The sequence below is a fragment of the Leuresthes tenuis genome, unplaced genomic scaffold (assembly GCF_036924035.1).
Source record: "Leuresthes tenuis unplaced genomic scaffold, fLeuTen1.0.hap1 SCAF_14, whole genome shotgun sequence".
Classification (NCBI taxonomy): domain Eukaryota; kingdom Metazoa; phylum Chordata; class Actinopteri; order Atheriniformes; family Atherinopsidae; genus Leuresthes; species Leuresthes tenuis.
This window is the reverse complement of record NW_027325368.1, coordinates 17,425,667-17,446,490: the sequence shown is the minus strand read 5'-3', so window position 1 is coordinate 17,446,490 and position 20,824 is coordinate 17,425,667. Positions and strand designations below refer to the sequence as shown.

General features: G+C 41.6%; 1 protein-coding gene across 2 annotated transcripts in view; it reads left to right on the top strand.

Moving 5' to 3' along the window:
* The window catches only part of LOC140269304 (semaphorin-6B-like), a 29,027-nt gene extending 19,148 nt beyond the window's left edge, over positions 1-9,879 (top strand). For both annotated transcript variants that reach the window (XM_072364343.1, XM_072364342.1), the window contains exons 11-17: positions 14-145; positions 404-553; positions 699-875; positions 2,791-2,931; positions 3,625-3,702; positions 4,734-4,795; positions 6,103-9,879. In XM_072364343.1, the coding sequence (XP_072220444.1) occupies positions 14-145; positions 404-553; positions 699-875; positions 2,791-2,931; positions 3,625-3,702; positions 4,734-4,795; positions 6,103-7,088 (1,726 nt within the window). In that variant the 3' untranslated portion in view covers positions 7,089-9,879. The remainder of the gene's footprint in view (positions 1-13; positions 146-403; positions 554-698; positions 876-2,790; positions 2,932-3,624; positions 3,703-4,733; positions 4,796-6,102) is intronic.
* Positions 9,880-20,824: the final 10,945 nt, after the last annotated feature.

The following is a 20,824-nucleotide window of genomic DNA, read 5'->3' as shown; positions in this document are numbered from 1 at the left end:
TTTTCCCCGGTAGCATCCCAGGCTCTGCAGTGTGTGTGTTTGACATGCAGCAGCTAGCTCATGTCTTTGAGGGTCGGTTTAAAGAGCAAAAATCCCCTGAGTCTATTTGGACACCGGTACCAGATGAAGCAGTGCCTAAACCAAGGTAATGTGATGCAAAGTGTATATGAGCAGCAGATGAGCAGAGTACTGCAGTGCTTCTGTCCTGAGCATCTGTATCAGAGATACTTTAGTTAACCTGCTCTCCAGCTGTCAGCTAGAATGCTTCTTTGCTACTTTTCAGTAAAATACTTATCCGGCTTCTGGCAAATGCAAAGGCGATCCCCCCTGACTCCTCTTTTCTTATTTATCTCCTTCTGTTCTTCTTCCTTTCTCATCTTCCTGCTCTTATCTCTTTCTTCAGACCAGGGGGATGCGCAGTGCAGGGATCCAGATTTAGCTCCTCAACCACACTGCCGGATGAAGTGCTGAACTTTGTGAAGACCCACCCTCTGATGGATGAGACCGTTCCACTGTTGGGACATAGACCGTGGGTGGTCAAAACTATGGGAAGGTACACATGATTATTGAATCGATAGCCCAGATGCAGTGGTTTTTATGTCATGAATAATGAAAGCTGAAAATATGTAACATAAATTGCAGGAAGGATAGGAAATGTACATTACTGACCTAATTTACTGGCTTATCTGTCCATATAGGTACCAGTTAACCACCATGGTAGTAGACACAGAAGCTGGCCCCCACAAGAACCGTACAGTTCTGTTCCTGGGCTCCACTCGAGGGACCATCCTCAAGTTCTTAATGATTCCTAGCGGAGATTCAGTCTCTCACAGCAGTGTGTTTCTGGAGGAGGTGGAGGGATTCAACCCAGAGAAGTGAGTGGGAGTCAAGAGATCCTTATCTTTTATCTCCAATTTATTGCAATTCTTTGCATAATGCTCCAGATATTCAGTCCCACTGCACCTGCTTCCAATTGACAAATGTGCTTTTCATTTATGAACTACCCTCAGTTACCAATGTGAAATGGCAGGTTTTTGCAGTTTTTCTGCACAGGTCTGAGTATGAGCATTTTCACTTAAAACTAGCTATACGCTTATACCATATAATTAAAGCAAGACTGTGTACCTGTTGCTGAGCTGCAGCCACAGTTGTGGCCGTTACAGAATCCATCTGAGCAGTGAAGGATGGGGAAACAAAGCCTGTCAATTGCTTATTTAAAAATAAAAAATTCAGTCCAACCGTGTCAAGTCAGCACCTTGCTAATATGATTACTCTGACCGAAAACACCTTACTCAGAGCAGTTGCATTCAGACGTGTTTGTGCAACAGACAGATAATGAATTTGACAGCATGGGAATATGCTCCATTCAATCCACGTCAATTATGCCTGACCATTTAAGAAAGGAATAGGATTTATCAGCCAAAATAATAATAAACAAAACAAGAATAATGCATAGTACTCTGATATCCAGATTCTGTTTATTTGCAAGAATTTGTGAGAATGTAGCTCATATAAAGATTTTTTTTTCAGAAAATAGGGAAAACTGGCTGTGAAGAATTTTGCTGATTTAAGGTGGCATGTTCAGTTTGAATTATTGTCCAGAGGTCCCAAATATGTAATATACAACATAGAATATGCACTTCTAAGGAGATGGAACTGAAAGTGTGCATTGCAGTTTGTGACTAAAAACATAAATGAAAGAAAGGATTCAGGTAGCAGAAATTCCGACCAAAATAAAGTCATTTTCAGTAAACATACTTGTTAGTAAATGACATGTTGGCTATGCATTTATTGTGTTTCAGACATTAAACTGCACATTGTAAACTATTCCCATCTTTTGTATCACCACAAATTCTTAGACTTAGTTATTTGTCTTATGTGGCTCTGTATGGAGATAAAGACCTGAAAAATAACTACAGAAAGCACAAAATTTGCACAAAAATCTACAGCTCGTCATGGTTTAGACTTTTTGTTTTACTTGTTCTATTGTTTCTTGTTTAACTGAATATCCTTTTTTCAAGGGTAACAATCAGTCCTAATCTCCCTCCGCAGGGTCAGTCACTAAACAATCACAGCTGTCACTGATGTCCCTGCTGTACAGCTTGAGTCATTCGCAAATGTACAATGAATGAGAACCTTTTTTTTTTCTGTACAATCCAAAAATGATCAGAGTGCTTTTTGGGGGGTAGGACAACAAACTTTAATATGTCACTAGTTGTTGTTTTACGAATCGTGAACCCTTATATTCTACATGATTTGACAATAGAACAAGCGTGAGCCCTCACATGCTTTGCAGTAACTTGCCTCAAAGTTGTTGAGTCTGTTCATGAGAATGTAGATAGGGACACGCACCTTTTGCTGTTTAATCTAAGCCCACTTTGTTTATATAGTCCTTTCTTTTTATTGTTCTCTGTCAGATCACTTCACCACTAGTGTTTTTTTAGCGCTCCCTATTTGGAGTTTGTTTCTTGTAACTCTTGGTTACCGGCTATTGTCCCCTTTATGTTTTGGAATTCAGAATTTGTTTTAGATTTGACTCTTTTGCCCGCTACTGCCTGGTTAGTTTTGTTTTTGCTATCTCAAGCTAGTTCTTGGCCTGAGGTAAACTTTGTAGTTACCTCCATCACTGTCCCCGCAATAACTCATTAGAGGTTATTTCCCACCACCACACAACATGACACAAGGGGCCTTTGACCCTGTAAAAAAATAACTTTTTTAAGCCAAAACAGGACAGTGACTTCTCTCTTGCACTATGTCGTATGTCTTCACATGCTCTTCCATGGTCTCCAGGTGTGGTGAGGACTCTCCTCAGGCTCGTCAGCTCTTGTCCCTGTCATTGGACCGTACCAGCCACACCCTGCTGCTGGCCTTCCCCTCCTGTCTGGTCAGAGTGCCCACATCGCGCTGCCACCTGCACTCACGCTGCATGAAGTGAGTGACATACAGCCAATTGTTCTAGTCTTAGCATATTTTCTATTCCCTCAGTGTCTCTTTGGCTGATAAGTTGGTCTGTTTGAGTGTAGTGGTGGCCATTGGCCAAGGAAGAGCATGCTGGCCAAATTTGTTTCATCTCTTATTTCTCACTCCTGTTACTGTAGGCTGTCCAATAAAATTCGCAACTCTATTTTTTTTTTTGAGGGAGTGGGGGGTGTAATGTTTGCTTGTCAAAGCACACCGAGCCTGTTTGGTTTTATATCTATACCAGGAAAAATTCTTTCCCCACTAAATGTAATTTATCCTGAATAAATGGGTTTCATCATAATAATTTATCTCAAATACCAAGAAGACATTGTTTTGGGTAACATTTTAAAGTAGAGCACTGTGTTGTATGCCAACTTCACGCTGCGAATATATATCACACTTAGATCCTCTTGAACAAGTATCATGTCGATACAATATGTGCCACGCTGTGTGTGAAGATGAATAGCTCATGAGATTTATCGTTTTGACAGATTTTCCACATGATCTCAAATAAATGTAAAGTGATAAAGTTCTCTCTGATAAAGTTCTCTCTGATAGATTTCAAACTTGTTACCCAACTGTTCCCTGCTAAAATAATCTGAGAATTACCGCTGTACTTTGTTTCTCTTCACTTAATTTCATTGGATGTATGTACCTGCACAGGAGCTGCCTGGCCTCCAGGGATCCATACTGTGGCTGGACCAGAGGAAGCACCTGCTCCTTTCTCAGACCAGGCACGCGGTGAGTGGAGCAAACACACCAAACACGGTGAACTGCTCATTATCTCTGCAGACACTGTGACTGCAATTCCAGCATAAGGTATGTGGAGGGATTTTATCAGGTCTGCATCTTGTAGATGCAATACCTTTTACACAAAAAAACAACACAAGTAAATAAGGGAAGGCATGGAAAATTTAATTGTAACTTAAATTGATCAATTATTTTAATCAAACTTAATCTTAACTCATTGTTGGACTATCCATCAGTCTAAAGTACATATGAGCACAACACTGAACCCTCTTGCAATTTTGATATGTCTATCTGCCCTGAAAGAGAATATTTGCATCAGTAAACTGGCTCATTAGTCACAGGAAACTCCCTACAGTTTTCATTTTAAATGTTGACCACTTATTTCCATAACGAAGTTAAGAAGATATGCCATTAATGTGTCAACAAATGTGTCTAAATTAATTTTGTTGAGTGAACACCTTATTCTGATTTGATACGTAATTATAATATAGCTTAAAAAAATCTTAAATCAGTGGAACATTTTAATCTATATAATACAGACTGTCACCAGCACAATGCTGGTAGCTTTAATTACTTCATAAAATGCATGGATCTGTATCACTTGCGAAAACTGCACTTTCTATTTTAGTCTGCATGGTTGACCTCAGCCTTTTGACCTTGCTCAGGGAGAAGCTCAATATTGGGATCAATTGCATATCTCATTACAATGGATGGTACATTAATGTGTGCCATATTGATTTGAGTGATAACTACTAACAGACACGCTCATACATGTACAACTCTTCACACTACAGCAAGCCTCTTTAGATTTTAGAGATGTTTTTAGTCAGCTTAAGAGCAATGTTTCTTTTCTGTAGAGCACTTTGCACTCATTCGTTCTTCGTTTATTACACACTCCCATGAGAGATTACACAAATATACAGTAGATAATGAATTTAGTTCCTCACACTGTATGTTTCCTACTTTAAGGTTTTTTTTTACATGGAAAATGTTCCTCATCTGTGATTTCTCTATGCCTGCAGACTCCCTTTTCAACAAGATGTGGAATATGGAAACACCACCTCCCATCTAGGGGACTGTGATGGTAGGTTGCAGCAGTACCACATGAATGCTTCTAGTTGTGGACAGTAGAGTGAGAGAAGGCTCCACCTAGTGGCTCAAGTCTTCATTACACCTGTCTTCTTGTCGCTGAACATTTTGTTCTGATACTACCTAGTGATGGAATATTGATAACAACTTTTGGATTATAGCATGTTTTTATCATCTTGGATGAAAGAACAAAAACATATTTCCTTCCCTGGAGCCAATCCACTGAATTTAGAGCTGAATCAAGTGGATGAGGAACTGAATTTTGGTTTCAACCTAATTTCTTACATGTCAAAATACTCCCAGTGTGATACTTTTTAATTAGGGAGGGATGTGAAAGAGGGGCAGACAGTACCAGACTGTCGGATGAGAAATGCATCGTCCTCTAGTGTATGAGGTTTTGTTCTCTCAGAGCTGAATATCTGAGGGGTTTAGCTGGTAAGCAAGCTGGAAATAGCTCAGTATAACGTCACATGGTGTTGCTTCTGTTTAGAGGCTCAGATGTCAGAACAGCAATACCACAGAGGCCCTCTTTGAACCTCGTTCTGAAACTCACAAAGTCAGTAGAAACCAAAAAAGGAATTTTCCTCTCCAGCAAATTCTTTCAGAACTGCTCCACTTGTTACAGGACATGCTCCAAAGTCATACAGTTCATTTAGTTGGATCTGAATTTCCAAAACACAACAGAATAAGGTTACATGGTATATTCTAAGCTCTCATTTTACACATTTGTGCTAAACTGATATATCGGTTGCTACCTTTTATTGGTTCCTTGAAACTGACAGTATTAGAGGTAAGTGATGCCAGGCTGCAGACCTGGCGGACTCTTATCCCAGCGATGAAAGTGCAGAAGAAGCCGAGCCAGAGACAGGCTGCACTGCTGTGTCTGCAGATGGGAGCGATTAAAGCTGGGTGGAAATACTGAGGTAATGGTACACTGCGAGAAGAGACTCTCCATCCAGGCTGCAGGATGGAAAGTGTGAGGAAAGGAGGGGAGAAAAAGAATCTGCTGCTGCGGTCTGAGCTGTGCTGATGACAAGTGCAGGCCTAGCTGAACCTGGAGCTTGTGAGGCCTCAAGGCCAAACTGGTGAAAAGCTCCATTGAAACATCATCATTGCATAAAATAATAGTACTAATTATCACCAGTTAAGAGTCAGGGATTTATTATCATATGTAATGTCTTGAAAGTTAGGAGAAGAACATTGCTCAGTTTTAAACTTCACCCTGTGGTCATACACTGAGAGAGGATGTCGTTTGGACTGTTCTAAATGTCATCTTCATAATTATGTCTCTAAATCTTTCAGGAATTCTGCAGCAGAGCTTGTTGATTGAACCAGAGAGCCTGGTCTCCCTCAACTTGCTTGTGGCGTCTGCGGTCTCGGCATTCACCATCGGAGCAGCGCTCTCCGGTCTAGCCGTGTGCTGGATCATGGCCCACAAGCCTGCCAACCGTCGCCATGGCAGCACCTCACAGTCCTCTATCCAGCGGCGCGAAAGAGGCCTTCTGAGTAACGCTGGCGGGATGGCAGGCTCTGTGCTTAGCGTAACACGGCAGGGAGGTGGGGAGCGCCCCTGCACACAGGGTGGGGAAACCCTGTTCGTCATGCCCAATGGCTGGGTGAAGTCAGGAGAGCTTGACCCTGGTTTCCTGCCCACTCCAGAGCACACGCCTCAGCAGAAACGAAGAGGCCTACGACTGTCTGATTCCAACTCCGGAGGCTGGGACACTAGCCAGACCTACCTAGGCGGAGGTTCTGTGGGTCTAGGCTCGCCGTGCCGCATACCCCCTTCTGTCTACTTGACCACCAGACTCTTCCAGCAGGGCGGAGGTGGGAGACACATTGGGGAGGGACGTGGGAATGACACGCCGCGCCAACATTATGTCTGCTTGAGCAAACAAGAAAAAGGAGGGAAGGGGACACCCAAAGCCCCCCTGAGGAAGTCTGCAGGGGAATACGTCTACCCTATGACCCCCCAGGACTCTCCTGAGCGTCGGAGGGTGGTCTCAGCCCCCAGTGCCCCCATGGAGTACAGCGAACCACTGCCTCTGCGCTGGCCAGCCCAGGAAGGATACATCCTCAGCAGCCATGGCATGGTCCCGGTTCCCCTGCCCCCACCTCCCATGCCTCCGCCCAGTGCCCAGTCTTACATGTCCCAGCAACACAACCCTGGGCTGAGCAGGGCTATGTTGAGAGGAGCCCTGGAGCGAGGGGAGCTGGGTGAGCTGGTGGATCTCAGCCAGCTAATGAGTAAGAAAAACTGCAGTGATAGGACTCAGACAGGCCAGTGAATGTGAAGGAAATGAAGGGGACAGAATTCTGTCCATGTTTGGAGCTCTTGATTTAATTTACTAAATCTCTCCTTTCTTGTCACTCTTTCAATCCTTCTCCCCTTTTCATTCTCTATTCCTCACATCTATATTTTTCATTGTCATTTAACCCCCCTGTGCCGCCAGTGTCTCAGGCAAACCTCTTCACCCCAGAATGAGTCTTTCCTTATGACTGGCTGCTGGCTCTGCCACTCATATCCAGGCTCACACTAATTGGTCAGATGGACTGAGGTTGTTGCTGTGTCTGCATTGCAGAGTTGCCTTTCTCTCTTTCTCTCAGCTGCAGCAGGAAGAGGGAGGAGAAGGGATGGAGTGGAAAGATGGACAGAAAGAAAGCTAAATGGGGAGCAGAGAGCATAAAGACAGAGACTTACAGGCTGCCCTCCTTGTGAAAATTGACTGAGGCTGCATGTCCAGGAGTTGAATGTTTTGTCCACCCTGGATAACATGAACAAGACTTCTAGCCATCTGTTCCCAACTATATTACCTGCTTGTTTGATGCCAACTAGGCACTTGAATTGAAATGCCAGATTGTGAACATTATGATAGTATCACGCTTGAGGTGGGTCATCAGACAAAAACTTAAGTAGTTCTAACTCCCTGCTCCACACATACAGCGCTTGCACACATATATTTGTACAGGTGGGTGTTCTATAGAAAGCATGACTTGTGTGCTAAACAAGTCTCATAGGGATATGGGACCATAACTTATGTCTGTGAGCAGAGTGCAGGACTGAAATGTCAGCACTATTCCTGCCAACTGCGCGCTCTCTGTAATGACGGCATCTCAGCTGTCGGTCGCTCCATCCGTTCGCCACTTCCACTCCCTGTTCTCTTTAATGACCAATAATTCCTCAAGGACGTCAGGTGGGATTGCACCACAACACCGGGCTGACATGAAAATCTCAGCTGAAAAGAAAGGAAGGGGGAAAAAAGAGATGTGCAGTATGCTATAGGACCACCTTGTCTGTCACTGTCAGTGTAGAGTTATTCTCCAAACACACATACATTAAGCCCTTATAGAAAGCAGTCTGGTTTCAGTGGGAAATATTTTCACCGTAAGCCCACACAACAAGTCAAGGTACCACTGACGTGCTACAGTGCAAAGTGACAGTTACAGTGTCTGTGATAGAAACCTCTGACTTAACTCAGAGCCAATGGGGTAATGGAAATGGTCTCAGCAGACAAATGGAACTATACATTCAGCCCATCAAAGTGTCTTGTGCCATGGAGTGGTCAGCGTTTAGATCAACATGACATGGTTAGAGTGTGTTACACTGGAGACAGAAGTCATAAAAAGAGAGATAAAAAACATCAACTAAGACTTGATGATATTGGAAAGAATGAGAATTTGTCATAACTTACTAGACAGCTTGATTTTTACTCCCAGTCCATTAATCGACAGATGAATGCTGGTTTGTGCTGACCTGTACTGAGCAGCAATATGGTTCATATGTACATAGTAATCTTTCGTTTAGATAATATGATAATGTAAGACAGTAGCTCCAAAAAATAGCCAGGCATTAGCTTGCAAATGAGAATAAACCTTTATCATGTCATTAATGTATAAAGATCTGTTTTTTCACATACGTTTTGTAACAACTGGGGACAAGATTGAAATCACCAAGTCTTTTTTACATCACAGTGCCAAACCCAAGTGATTAATGACTTATCGATGCCTGATTACTAAAGCAAAAAATAAGAAAAAAAGAAAAGAAATGTTTTAAAGTGCCATGATGAAGTCCATTTCAGTCAGCAGTGCACCTTTCTCATATGCTGTGGTGTTGAAGAACTCTCTTATTGCAGTAAACTTGTGATATGTATGCCTTTGACATTACATGCTGAATGTCTAATTTTTTCATTAAGATTTGGGCTTGTACTGTTGAAATCATTTGTTCAGCTCCCTTCATCTGTCCAGATGGTTCTTTCTGATGCTGAATCCCATCCCTGAGGGTCTTTCTATCAACTACTCTGGCGCTTCATGCCATATACTGTAAATATGTAAGAATTAATATAGACTCTTTGTCATGCCCTCTGTGGTCACAGTGTTAGTGTGTTCTTCTATGCCATGACATGACTGTGTTTACTCCAGAATAGCTTACATGTTCTAATAATGATTCCTAAGTAGTAAGAAAACCTTCAAATGGACTGAATTGCATTGAGACAACACTGTGTAAATCATTTTGTGTCCCCGGTTTTGGAGGTTTTGTCTTGAACTAGTGACTGTCTGTCCTTCATTGCCAACCGACTGCCATACTTAGGGATCATGAAAATACCCGTCAGCATCCTGAGCGAATGAATGTACTCATTTCTTTTGTTTGTATGTGCTCATCAGAATGTGCCGTAATAATGAAAAGCACAAAGATGTGTCTTGATTTCGTTTGTTTTTGAAGGAGCTGCTCTGTATCATTTGTGAATAGTGTAAATAATCATCTTGAATGTATTGTGTATTAGTTTGGTTTTGGGGGGAGGGGGGGTTGCCCATGCTCTTACAAAACAGGACTGTGTTTGAAGTGTGAGGCTATTTTTCGGTGAATACGCTGTGAATAAAATGTATGTACATACGTGACTTACGTGACTTTGGCTGACCACAGAGTTTAGCCATTTCTTTCCTGTTGTTAGAGTAGATTGCAGGCCTGACCTCAGCCAGAGCTGAGCCTTCTCATTTGACTGACGTTTTTGCAGTTGCTACGTTACTGCTGATGTAATAATCAGTACTGCTATTAAATGGCATTATATAATTGATTGCAAATGTTGTCGAGTGTGCTTCTGAATGCACTCATTGAAAAAAAATTGTATTATTATAGGCCCATGCATATGCACACAAACACACACCCTTGCAAGTAAAAACCTGATTGCATATCAGCCATCTTGAGAATTGTGTATATCATTATAGCAGTTCAATTTCTTTAAATGAGACATATTTGTCATGAAGACTGTTAGACTGAACCATGTAAACAGGCTGATAATGAGCAGGGCGGATGCAGAAAACCCTTCAAGCATCTAGTTTCTTTACCACCAGAGGGAGCTCTGAGTGTTACTCTGAGGAAGAGAAAGGAGCAGGCCTCCATTCTGGCCTTTGCTTTAAGTGGACATTGTATGCCTGTGCAGCCCAACACAGACCTCTGTTTTGCTGAGGGGTGTGGCGCAAAGCCAAAAATAGCTCTTTTTTCTGCTTTGATACTACGCTTTGAACATCACAGAGTGAATGGTAAGGTCAACAGATGAACAGAGCGAGATAACAGTTATTTGGACCTCAAAACACCCACACACACACGTACACGCGTATATATATATATATATATATATGTTTATCCACATCATAAAAGCAGCTGAAGAATAAACCCTGTCACTTGATTATTTAATCAAAGAGAGCTCCAACTGATCTCAAGTAAATAACCTGCCTGTGCTCAATTATTCAACACATCAGTCACGAGTCCTACACTCTTGAAATTTCCCAGAGACATAAAGTGTGCACAATAATGAGGCAAAAACAATACCAACAAGAATTTTTTAAGTCACTCTCTCGTAATTAAAAACTTTTAATACAACCATTTAATAAAATTTCTTGGCCTTCAAAAACATCATGTGATCAATAAATTCCCCTCATCAATAAACAGGCCCCATCCATTGGGTCTGTTTGCAAAAGAAGTTCAGTCATATCAAATCCATAAAAATAATGCAAATGAATTAACACTGGTATGAAATAAATCTGTGAATGGAAAACAAAACAGAAGTAGAAACATATGGATGAGTTGCCAGTTCCCACAATGAAAATGTATTTATTTAAAAAATGCCAACCAAAACTGAGCGCTGCTTGCAAAGCGAGAGTGTCCGGCCACTCTCACTGACTCATGAATAAAACTGCTTCAATAAGAAAAAAAAACTGATGGAATCAAAGCAGCAGTTTGTGGAGGCGATCCATTCACACACAAGTAGGAACATGCGAGCAGGTAAATAAACAGACTCCCAGTTTCGCGGGACTTCTTGATAGTAGTTAATGAGAAAGGCAATGTGGATTGGTGTGTAACAGACAATGAACACAATCACATTTGCTGTTACTATGCCAACAATGCGTTTCCTGTCCTCTGACTTGTCAGTTATCTTTAACAAAATACAAACGATCCGACTGGAACAAAATACAATGATCACCAGTGGAATGAGGAATCCTATAAACACCAGGAACAAAACAATCTGTAGATTGAATGGAAGATCTTTGTGTCTTTCATAACATGTCCAGAGATATTCAGGGCTGTTCTTCTCACCGACTACAACAGCCGCTGTCACCAGAAATACCCAGATGATCACACACACAGCAACAGCTACCTCTTTCTTCCTTCTCCTTGATCTGGCCTGCAGCGGAAACCTTATGGCGAGGTAGCGATGGACACTGATGGCTGTCGTGGTATATATGCTGGCATACATGTTGATATAGTGAATGGAAATAAGGAAAGTACAGAAAAGAGTCTTAGGCAGACAGAAAAAGGCATCATAAATCCTGAAGGGGAGAAAGAGAATGAGGGCAAAATCAGCCAGGGCCAAGTTCAACATGTAAATGTGGGTGTTTGTCCAGGAGTTCCGTTTGGCGATGAAGGCACGCAGAATAGCAGCTTCAACAACAAGACCCAGAAGAAACAGAAAGCTATAAGCCACACCCTGAATGGTATCCACTGTGTTTGTAGAGTTGGTACCATTGATGCACATTCTGTAGTTTATCAGTATGAAGTAGCCCTGCAAAATTAAGAGCAAATAGTCTCTAGACCTGGTTTCAAAATGATGAGATTATTAAGGGCTAATATTAAGCCATCATTATTACAAGTTCTTACAAGTTGAGCATTTGTTCACACTCTCATCTCTTAAAGTAATATTTACATGCAAATGTAAATCAAAAGTTATTATGTTAGCTTGTTGCAATCAATTAGAGGAGGGAGACAAAATCCACATTCCCCATCTACACTGAAGTAAATAATTTGTGCAACTTATATCACTGTAGTACAAAATGACCCCTACCACCAAATATCCCTGTATGGTATGGTATGGTATGGTATGGTATGGTATGGTATGGTATGGTATGGTATGGTACAGTACAGTACAGTACGGTAAGGTATGGTATGGTATGGTATGGTATGGTACGGTACAGTACAGTACAGTACAGTAACTTTAAAGTCTAACTTTAAGACATATGCTTGATTTTGATAAGGCTGACTGTGGTAATACCATGTGAATATTGACAACTTTAACCACACCTATGATTGCATATGACAAGCTCAAAGGTGAAATTGTTCTGTAAATATGTTAAATAGTTAACCAGTATAAAGCTCAACTTACTTGGTGAAATGCACTCTTGTTCGTGAACTCCACTGAACTGATTCTACGAGCAGTTGTATCAGTATGTCTTCTAGAGAAAGGCTGCAGTATCGATTGGTGCTCGATCTGCGTAATTTCCTCTCTTATACCCGTATGTTTTTCTGTTGCTGCCTCAGACCTGTAGACAAGCAGAACAACCACACAACAAAACTACTCACACCAGAGATCTGACACCTGTTCCTCTTTTGATCTCAGATTGTGAAAACTCTCACGTGTCAGTAATGAACACGTACTCTAAGGATAACTAAAGATAACTAAAATTACTATTGCAAATACTTTTGAATGCAACTTGTGGATCCCGGCGTTTTTGCATGTCTATGTTTGATTCATAATACTTGATAGCTTCTTAAATAAACTTTTTTAGTCAAGGACGATTTACTTTTAACGGAACATATCATATTTGATTATGATACAGCAGCAGGGAGATGGAGTTAAAAACAGGTGCCAGTAGCTGAACTGACAAAGCCAGACAAGATGGAAGAAGTTGTGCTAGAAGTTTAGTTCAGCAGCACCTGCCCAGCAGCTTTAGCACTCTTAAACAGCTGTAATGTCAAAATAAATAGGGAAAGTGTTGGCGTACAGAGTTGAGAGCCAATCTGAAAAAAAGTCCGTATTGAGATGAAGGTTGTTGCATGCCAGGAAAATGTTTCACTCGCTCATTATTTTCATTGTCAAACATCAGCTGACAAATTGATCCTGCCTTGGATCATCAGTGGCCAAAAGACACAGTAAAAAGATCCCTAAAATCAGCACCTGGTCCTGAGGGATGCTTCGTAATTTCAATAGGTAACAGATTATTTAAACAGACTGACAAATCTTCAATACAGCTAGCCTGCTTTACAGGCAGATGTGAGCAGCAAAATGGTGGTTAACCTAAATTGCATTTAGCTAGAAACAAGCCATTCGTCACGGAATGGTCGTGGACACTTTTTTTTTTCTAAGTAATTACGTGCTTGTTAGGCTTTTGAGGTTTGAGTCACATATTTGAGACAGAGGGTGTGTTAACTAATGACTAAGCTCACAACAAGTCACAACCCAAATCCTGGACATTAATTGAACATAATACCAGTGTCAACACACTGATCAACTGAAACGCTTTCTTTGTGATGTAAAGAGTTAAAAAGTTTCGGTGATGCAATGTTGAATGAGCCCAGAGCAGTTGAGTGCAGAGCTGATAGTGGAAGATTTACTGGCAGTGCAAGAGAAATCGCTTTATGCAAATTAATCATTGTCAAAAACCAAATAATTTTATACATGTTTAGAACACAAGCTTTCAGCTGAGGCCAGTAAGAGTTTATCTGATTTGGGCTCCTGGCAATGGCTGTCTCTATGTCATGGGCTGGAATATTCATAATTTTGTAGAGTTTACAGTTAAATGTTTGCAGTTTGAATCAGTCGAAGACCATCAACCTCACAGTTTGTCATCAAAGAAACCAAAAGAAAAAAATGAAAAGAAAAGAAAAAAACTAGGAGGAGAATCTGAAAATGTAATCTGGAAAAGTTTTTGGACTGGTTAAATGGAACTAATGAGAATACATGACACAGAAAACAGATGACAGAGCAGAAAGGTTTGCAGTATAAAGTTACCCTTTTATTACTTATATTTATTTTAGGCAATGTAGTTTGGTTTAAGGAAAGTTTTACTGTGCGCGCTCATGAAAGGAGTAATCCTCTCCGTTAGTCTGGAGCTTCAGCATGAACTATTGGCAGTCAGAGAGACAAAACATAACATCCTGGGGAAAAGCCAGAAGGTTAGATTTAGGTGAGAATGGACAGGGGCGTAAAAGTTGCGCAGCTCTGCAGACGCAATTAAGTTGTTGAAATACCTGTAATCAATTGTTTGGTAATGCAGCACATTTATTCCAACAACCCTGAAAATTCAGATGTCTTGAGGAGGAAGTCTGAGAAGCACAGGAGACTTTAAATTAAATCCTCTTTATTAGTCTGTGCTTTGCAGTTATTAAATTACCATTTTATTAAGAGCTACTTTATGGCTCAAAGATATTATTCTCCAACAATAAAGGCAAAAATGTAATATTGCACAGGATATGAAGGAGCTCAGCATTTTTGGATGCAGCCTGTTGTTGTCATTAATTTGTTTGAATTCCCTCTAGGCCCTGTTCATACTGAGACATTTCCCAGATCTACACAGATTTGATATGTCATCATGGATAAAGCTCATTGCTAATTTGGGTCCATCTAATTTTTCCTGACTTAGATCGTCCTGCCTGTTGATCTGCGGCTGTCTGTCTTTGTAACTGCTCGGCCATCCCTCTCCCTATGATTCCATGGATTCATATCTGTCTGGCTGGTACTGTTTGAAAGTGCCCTTTACACGTCAGTGGTGCGGCGAGGAGGAGGTGGGGTGCGAGAGGCGGGGGGTTTCCGTTGCTCTAACTAGGTCAGTGAGGACACACCTCCCTCTACTCTCCTGTCTCCCTGTCCCTCTGCTCCCTGCTGTGACGCAATGCAGGCAAACTGCACACCTCCCGAGCCTGACAAACACCACCCAGTCTTCCATTTCAGTGGCTGAGTGACTGATACGTCCTCCACATAAGCATCCAGCAAACATGTAGCGGCCCAACAAAAACAACTTGCACTTCTGTGGATACCAGTCAAATTGGATGAGTCAGCAGCACCATGTGGGCCTGTTAATCAGCCGACGATTCAGTAATTTGGACCAGCTTTTGTTGTGATTACATAATGCCCCAACGTTGCATAATGCTTGTGGGGGTCGTCAATCTGTGATAAGGCTATTGAACATTTGGAGGGTCCGTCTTCTTCAGCCACAGGAATGCATGTGGCTGCATTTACCTTACCTTATAGAGACCCCTTTAGTTTAAAGCGTGTGTGTGTGTGTGTTTGTGTGTGTGTGCGTGTGTGTGTGTGTGTGTGTGTGCGTAAATTAGATCTAATCTAATCATTTGCAATTTGAAAACTCCATAACACACTTCACTAGTTACTTGTCATGTGTCTGAGCAGCTTTATGACAATATGGACTAAGAGCCATAAAAAATAAAAAAAACAGCTTAAGTGCAAAGTCTAAGTATTACATAAGCTCAGCATGTTATAGCACAATCCGATCACTGGATGTCTCTGTTTCTACTGGCTCTGCTAGGATGAGTCATTAGGGTGGTTATATATGAACCGAGTTGCCAAATCTCACCCATCCAGGATTCTTGAGTGCAGTGTTTGTCTTGCAAACAACAATCTGGGGTGACAAGTTGGTTAGTGTAAGCAAATAAAAAATATGGTGGTGAAGATGATGAACCAGCTCTGAAGACAAACAAGAGCTGCACAGGGAAACAGACCTGTGGGATATTATGCTGATAATGTCTGAATATGAGCTAATCTTCAGAAAAGCTTCATTCTGTCCTGATAAGATCATTTGAGGCATTTAGATGATGGCCCTGGACTGAAATAAAAAAGAATAGAGAATGTGAAGGGACATGGGTGGATGAAAGAAAAAGGGAGGATGATGGGCAGTGAGAAAAGGAGAGTATGGGTGTCCAGCAGCACCATGGAGATGACACACAGCAGATTTGGGTCATCAGGTCAAATATGCAGGAAACAAGGACATACGAAGCGGAGGTGAGAATAGTTACAACTGAGAAAAACAAACACCACACTGGAATAATAACTCCTTTCTGTTTCACTGAGCGTACCGGCCTTATTGTTCTCTGAACAGATTTATCACCACCTCGTCATGGTCCATGTGTTATTACATGTGTGATCCCATGTGCGTGGGCATCCAAGTGTTAATGTGTCTGCATTCTCACTCGCCTGGGCGTGACTGGGTCATGCTCACATGGCAAAGCACGCTGAATCACACCGGAGATAAACACAACCCAGTTGCCATGGAAACCTTCCTTTACACTTACCACGTCTTTGCATGGCATGCATTTGTATTTGTATCAGATCCCTGTGTCAGAGCTGACAGGAACACAGGCTTCAGAGCTTTGCCATTTCCCAGATTTCAAAGCCAACTGATATATTAGTTATGATTACAGCCAGAACCGATTCAGTCAAGATTGTCTTTTGTAAAGTATGAATTAGGGGTTTGGTGCTGCAAAGGCGTCAGCACCACAGAGTCACCACAGAGTCCTCCCTCCATTCACGCATCCGTGGGTGTGGATGTTGAACCTGCCTTGTGAGCAACAAAAGAGAGAAATGTTGAAGGGTGTTGGACAGAGAAAGGGAGACAATGAATGACAAATTGAGACGTTTGCTGCTGATTGTCTTCGTTAAGACAAGCCCTGACATGCAGCAGAAAATTACACATTACTGTAATTCAATATGTGTGCGTGTGTCTGCATGTCATTTACATAATCAAGGCCACAAAAAAGTTTTCCTTGTAGACTTGTGTTGTTGAGTCTGGATTTAGCAACATATAAAAAGGACAGTTTGTAATCAAAATTGGGACTGTGTGTCAAGTACCCTTAGGGCAGCACAGTGGCTGCTTAAAGCAACAAGAAACAGAGTCTGAACCCACCCAAATGAGCCTTTCAGTGTGGAGTTTGCATGTTCTTCCTGGTCCTTTGTCAATTTTCTCAGGCTGCTCCAGTTTTCTTCTACAGTCATATTCCGTTACTACGTGACTCCAAATTGGCCATAAATTTGAGTCTGTATGGCTGTCTTTTTATCAGCATTGGCCTTGTGATGGATTTACAGCGTGTTCAAGGTTGACTCTCGCCACCTGTGACCTTCTACAGGCTAAAGCTGGTCCAGTTAATGGATAAATTGAGCATTTATGAATAGATAAGAGTACAATAAGTTACAAATAAACCTTCAAGTGTTAGCTATTAAGAATTCTGTACCCATGTAATCTCCAGCATAAGGTAGAAGTTCTTGTCTGTGTGGTGTGGTCATATTTCCCTGTAAGGGATCAAACAATCCAGCAACTGTCATCAGACTGTGGTTCAAATGATCATCTACTGTGATAGGTGCATGGAAGCACCCAGCTGAGTCTTATTTACTTCATAACAACAAGAGCAGCTCATAGAAAGTAGAATTTATAGAATAGAACTTCTCTGTGGGACTTGTCAGGATTTAATTTGCCAATGTATCTTCATTTTTAGACCAAATTTAAATTTCACATTTGTGTAGTGTGGGTTAAGCTATTGAGATACATGCTGGCCTTTTCATTTCTTATTAATAGAAGATACTGTTTTCAGACACTTAACAACAGTTCTTTTCTGAAATGTTACTGAGAATTAGAGAAGCGAAAACACCGCAAGGATATATGTTTGAGCTGTTGTCAGTGAAGCATGCGAGTTGGGGGAGTGTGAGTGCAAAGCAAGATAATATGTTCCTCGTGGCCCGTGATTGAACTCATACTTTTATAAATTTATTCTGCAGACCTTATCAAACTCTACAGTCACACGGTGTTTGAAAAATGATAAGGGGGGAAAAGAAGCAGATGTGCAATATTGGTAACACGAGCAGGGGAGATAAAAGGAGCAGGGTATAAAACATAAAGAAGACAGCAATAGGACAAGGATGTAAAGGGGAGCTGAGAGAAGGATGAGCAGACTGTGACAGGAGAGGACAGTGTTTCTACTCTCTCTGACACACTGACCTCGTGACGCAGCACAGCCCACAGCTCCAGATTACAGAGGCTTGGGGGAGGGGGAATTAATGATGCCTCCAGAGAGAACAGGCAGATTAATTGATTGAGTGAAGTAGTAAGGGATTACGGCTCTGTGGATGGAGGGAGCCTGAAAGGATCCGACAAACCGACTGTCCCTGTCCATTACATACATGCATGTTTGTGATTCTGCCTTTTGTAGGTGTGAGCACAACAGATTAGTAGAAATTAGGAAAGGGTGAGAAGCTACAAACGCGGTCCATCAAAAAAAAGAAATTGCGTTTAAATTTCCCCTGCTCATTTTTGAGTGCATGCGGAAAATTTACAGTACAGCTTGTGAAAAGATAGACTGGAATTTAAGGAGCTGATGCTACAGAGATTGGCCATGGGGCCCCGCTGGAACCATGTGCAGCCAATCAGTTACAGTTGGTCCCTCATCCCTACAAAGACTCTTTGATGCGAGCAAGGCCTTTAAATTCAACCCTGGGGAGTCACAAGCCTTCTCTTGCTTTGATCTGCATAAGGAGAAACCTGACGCCATTCCTAACAACAAGACTACACTGCACAAAAACTAAATGTCAGCTTGTCTGACATTAAAAATGCTGCAGGTACGCACAGATTCAAGGGCGGGTGCAATGTTCTAAACAGGGATTTACTGCGTGTGACTGGCTCTTCACAATGTTACTGATAAGGAAAAATCAGCAATTAAAGCTCTTAACCTTCCCTTTCTGCATCTCCTAATCAACATTTTTTGATGTGCAAAGATTAAAGACATTGTAGTGATATTGCATTTATTCGTCAAGACTGCCCCATAAAAAGCTTTTTTTCTTGTCCGTTTAATCAAGGAAAGCTGGTTGTTGTCACTCAGTCTATAATGTATAATATATGTTTAATTTCTGCCAGTGCGCTCCATCAGCACCCTCATTATGTTATGCCGCTGCTGGCAACTTTCCAAAATCATCAAGCTTTTCTCCTTCTAAGCTCCTCTTCTTCCCTGCCTTGTCTTTCAACTCTTACTTTATCATTGGGGAACAAAATGTCTGCCGTGCTCAAATCCATGCCGCCTCCTCCTCTTCCCGCTCCCGCTCCCTCTCCGTAAGCTTCCTCTTCTGAACTCCACAGCAGTTACATAAGAGTCGAGGTCAAAGTGTCACTGCCATTGTCAAGGGAGACGGAGAGCAGAGGGGCTTTGAAGGGGATGTGCACAGACATAAGAGGAGGAGAAAACAACAAAAGTCAATGTCTGACAGGAGAAAGTGCTGATGAGTTTAACTGGTGCTGATGAATGACAGCATCAAGCTGTTTGAATATATTTAAATGTGTCCAACAGAAAGGAGACAAGGAAGTGTATAAATAAACAGATAACGCATGAAAAAGAAGGAAGTGCCAGAGGACAAAGGTCTGCAGAAGAAATAGAAAATGAATCTGCACAGATATGAGTGTATGTGTGTGTGAGAGAGACGTTCTGTGACCAAAAGTGTTATGTGTTGCACTGCTCCACTAACCTAGTTTGAGTAATCTCTGCCTTCCTTCTGTTTCATAACATCGCGGCGAGATCATTGCATCATAAGCCCACCCGCTACAGCAACACCACACCCGCCAACTATGCACACATGCAAACTCCTAAATGTTGTCCCAAACACACACTTACATAAGAATTGGAATGTTTTTGTTGACTGATTAAACCAAGACACATAAGAGATGAATTTCCAAGTACAAGGACAAGATGTGCAAAATAACAAAACGGCTTTTGCTGAAGATTTCCTGCAAAAACGATAAAAAGCTGGGCTAACTATCTAACACGGAGATATCAGTGGGTTTGATTAATGAGATACAAACGTTGCAGATGTGATTTGCTCCAGCATGTGGTAATACAGATATGAAACAGGGACCAAACCTCTGTGAATCCAACTTTACGAGGTCACTGGGTGTAAACTCCACACATTTCTTAAAGAGAATAAATCTGTAAATGGCAAGCACTGGCTGGGAAAACTCCCAAGAACATTTTCTAGCCTATCCAGTCTTATACATACTGACAAGGCAAGGAGAAAAAAAACTTATTTAAGTGCATAAGCTCAAACAAATACAAAATAGGTCTGCAAGCTGTTATAATATTTGTCCCAATGTCTTAAAATCTAACTTTGCCGAACTCTTCCTTTCTTGTCTTTCAATTAGAGTTGCTCATCTTCATAAACGTATGAGAACTTTTAATGGTGACAAAAGCAATAAGTATATCCTCTGATCTGAGGAGAAATGCATAAATAGGAAAGACTGACTCAGCAAACACTGCCTGTTTCCATTATTGCTTTGGATTTGAAAAAGGGAGCCAAGATGGCCAAAAATGGTTTCGCTCATAGCAGGCCAACTCCAACAGACATGAGAAAACTAGGCCCAAGAATGTTTAAGATTGCTTCCAAAATCCCGCCCACATTCACATCAACACACAGGGCAAGTTGTTGGTCTGAATTAGATTAAATTCACCAATTCTCTCATCAAACGGAGGAAAATCTATACACAAAAACCTGACCAAATGTAACATCAAAACTGGCTCACCCCAAGGGATGCCAAAGCACAACTGAGTGTGCCAACACTTTAAGGCTCCATCCCAACAGCTCCCCATGGTCCAGCTACTTGGCCATTCCCCTCTGTTTTGCAAAGGTTCCCCTTTTCAATTAAGGATCAAGCAGTGGTCATTTTATTGATCTAAAATAGCACCCAAAACCCCAGCTGAAGGACTAAACGA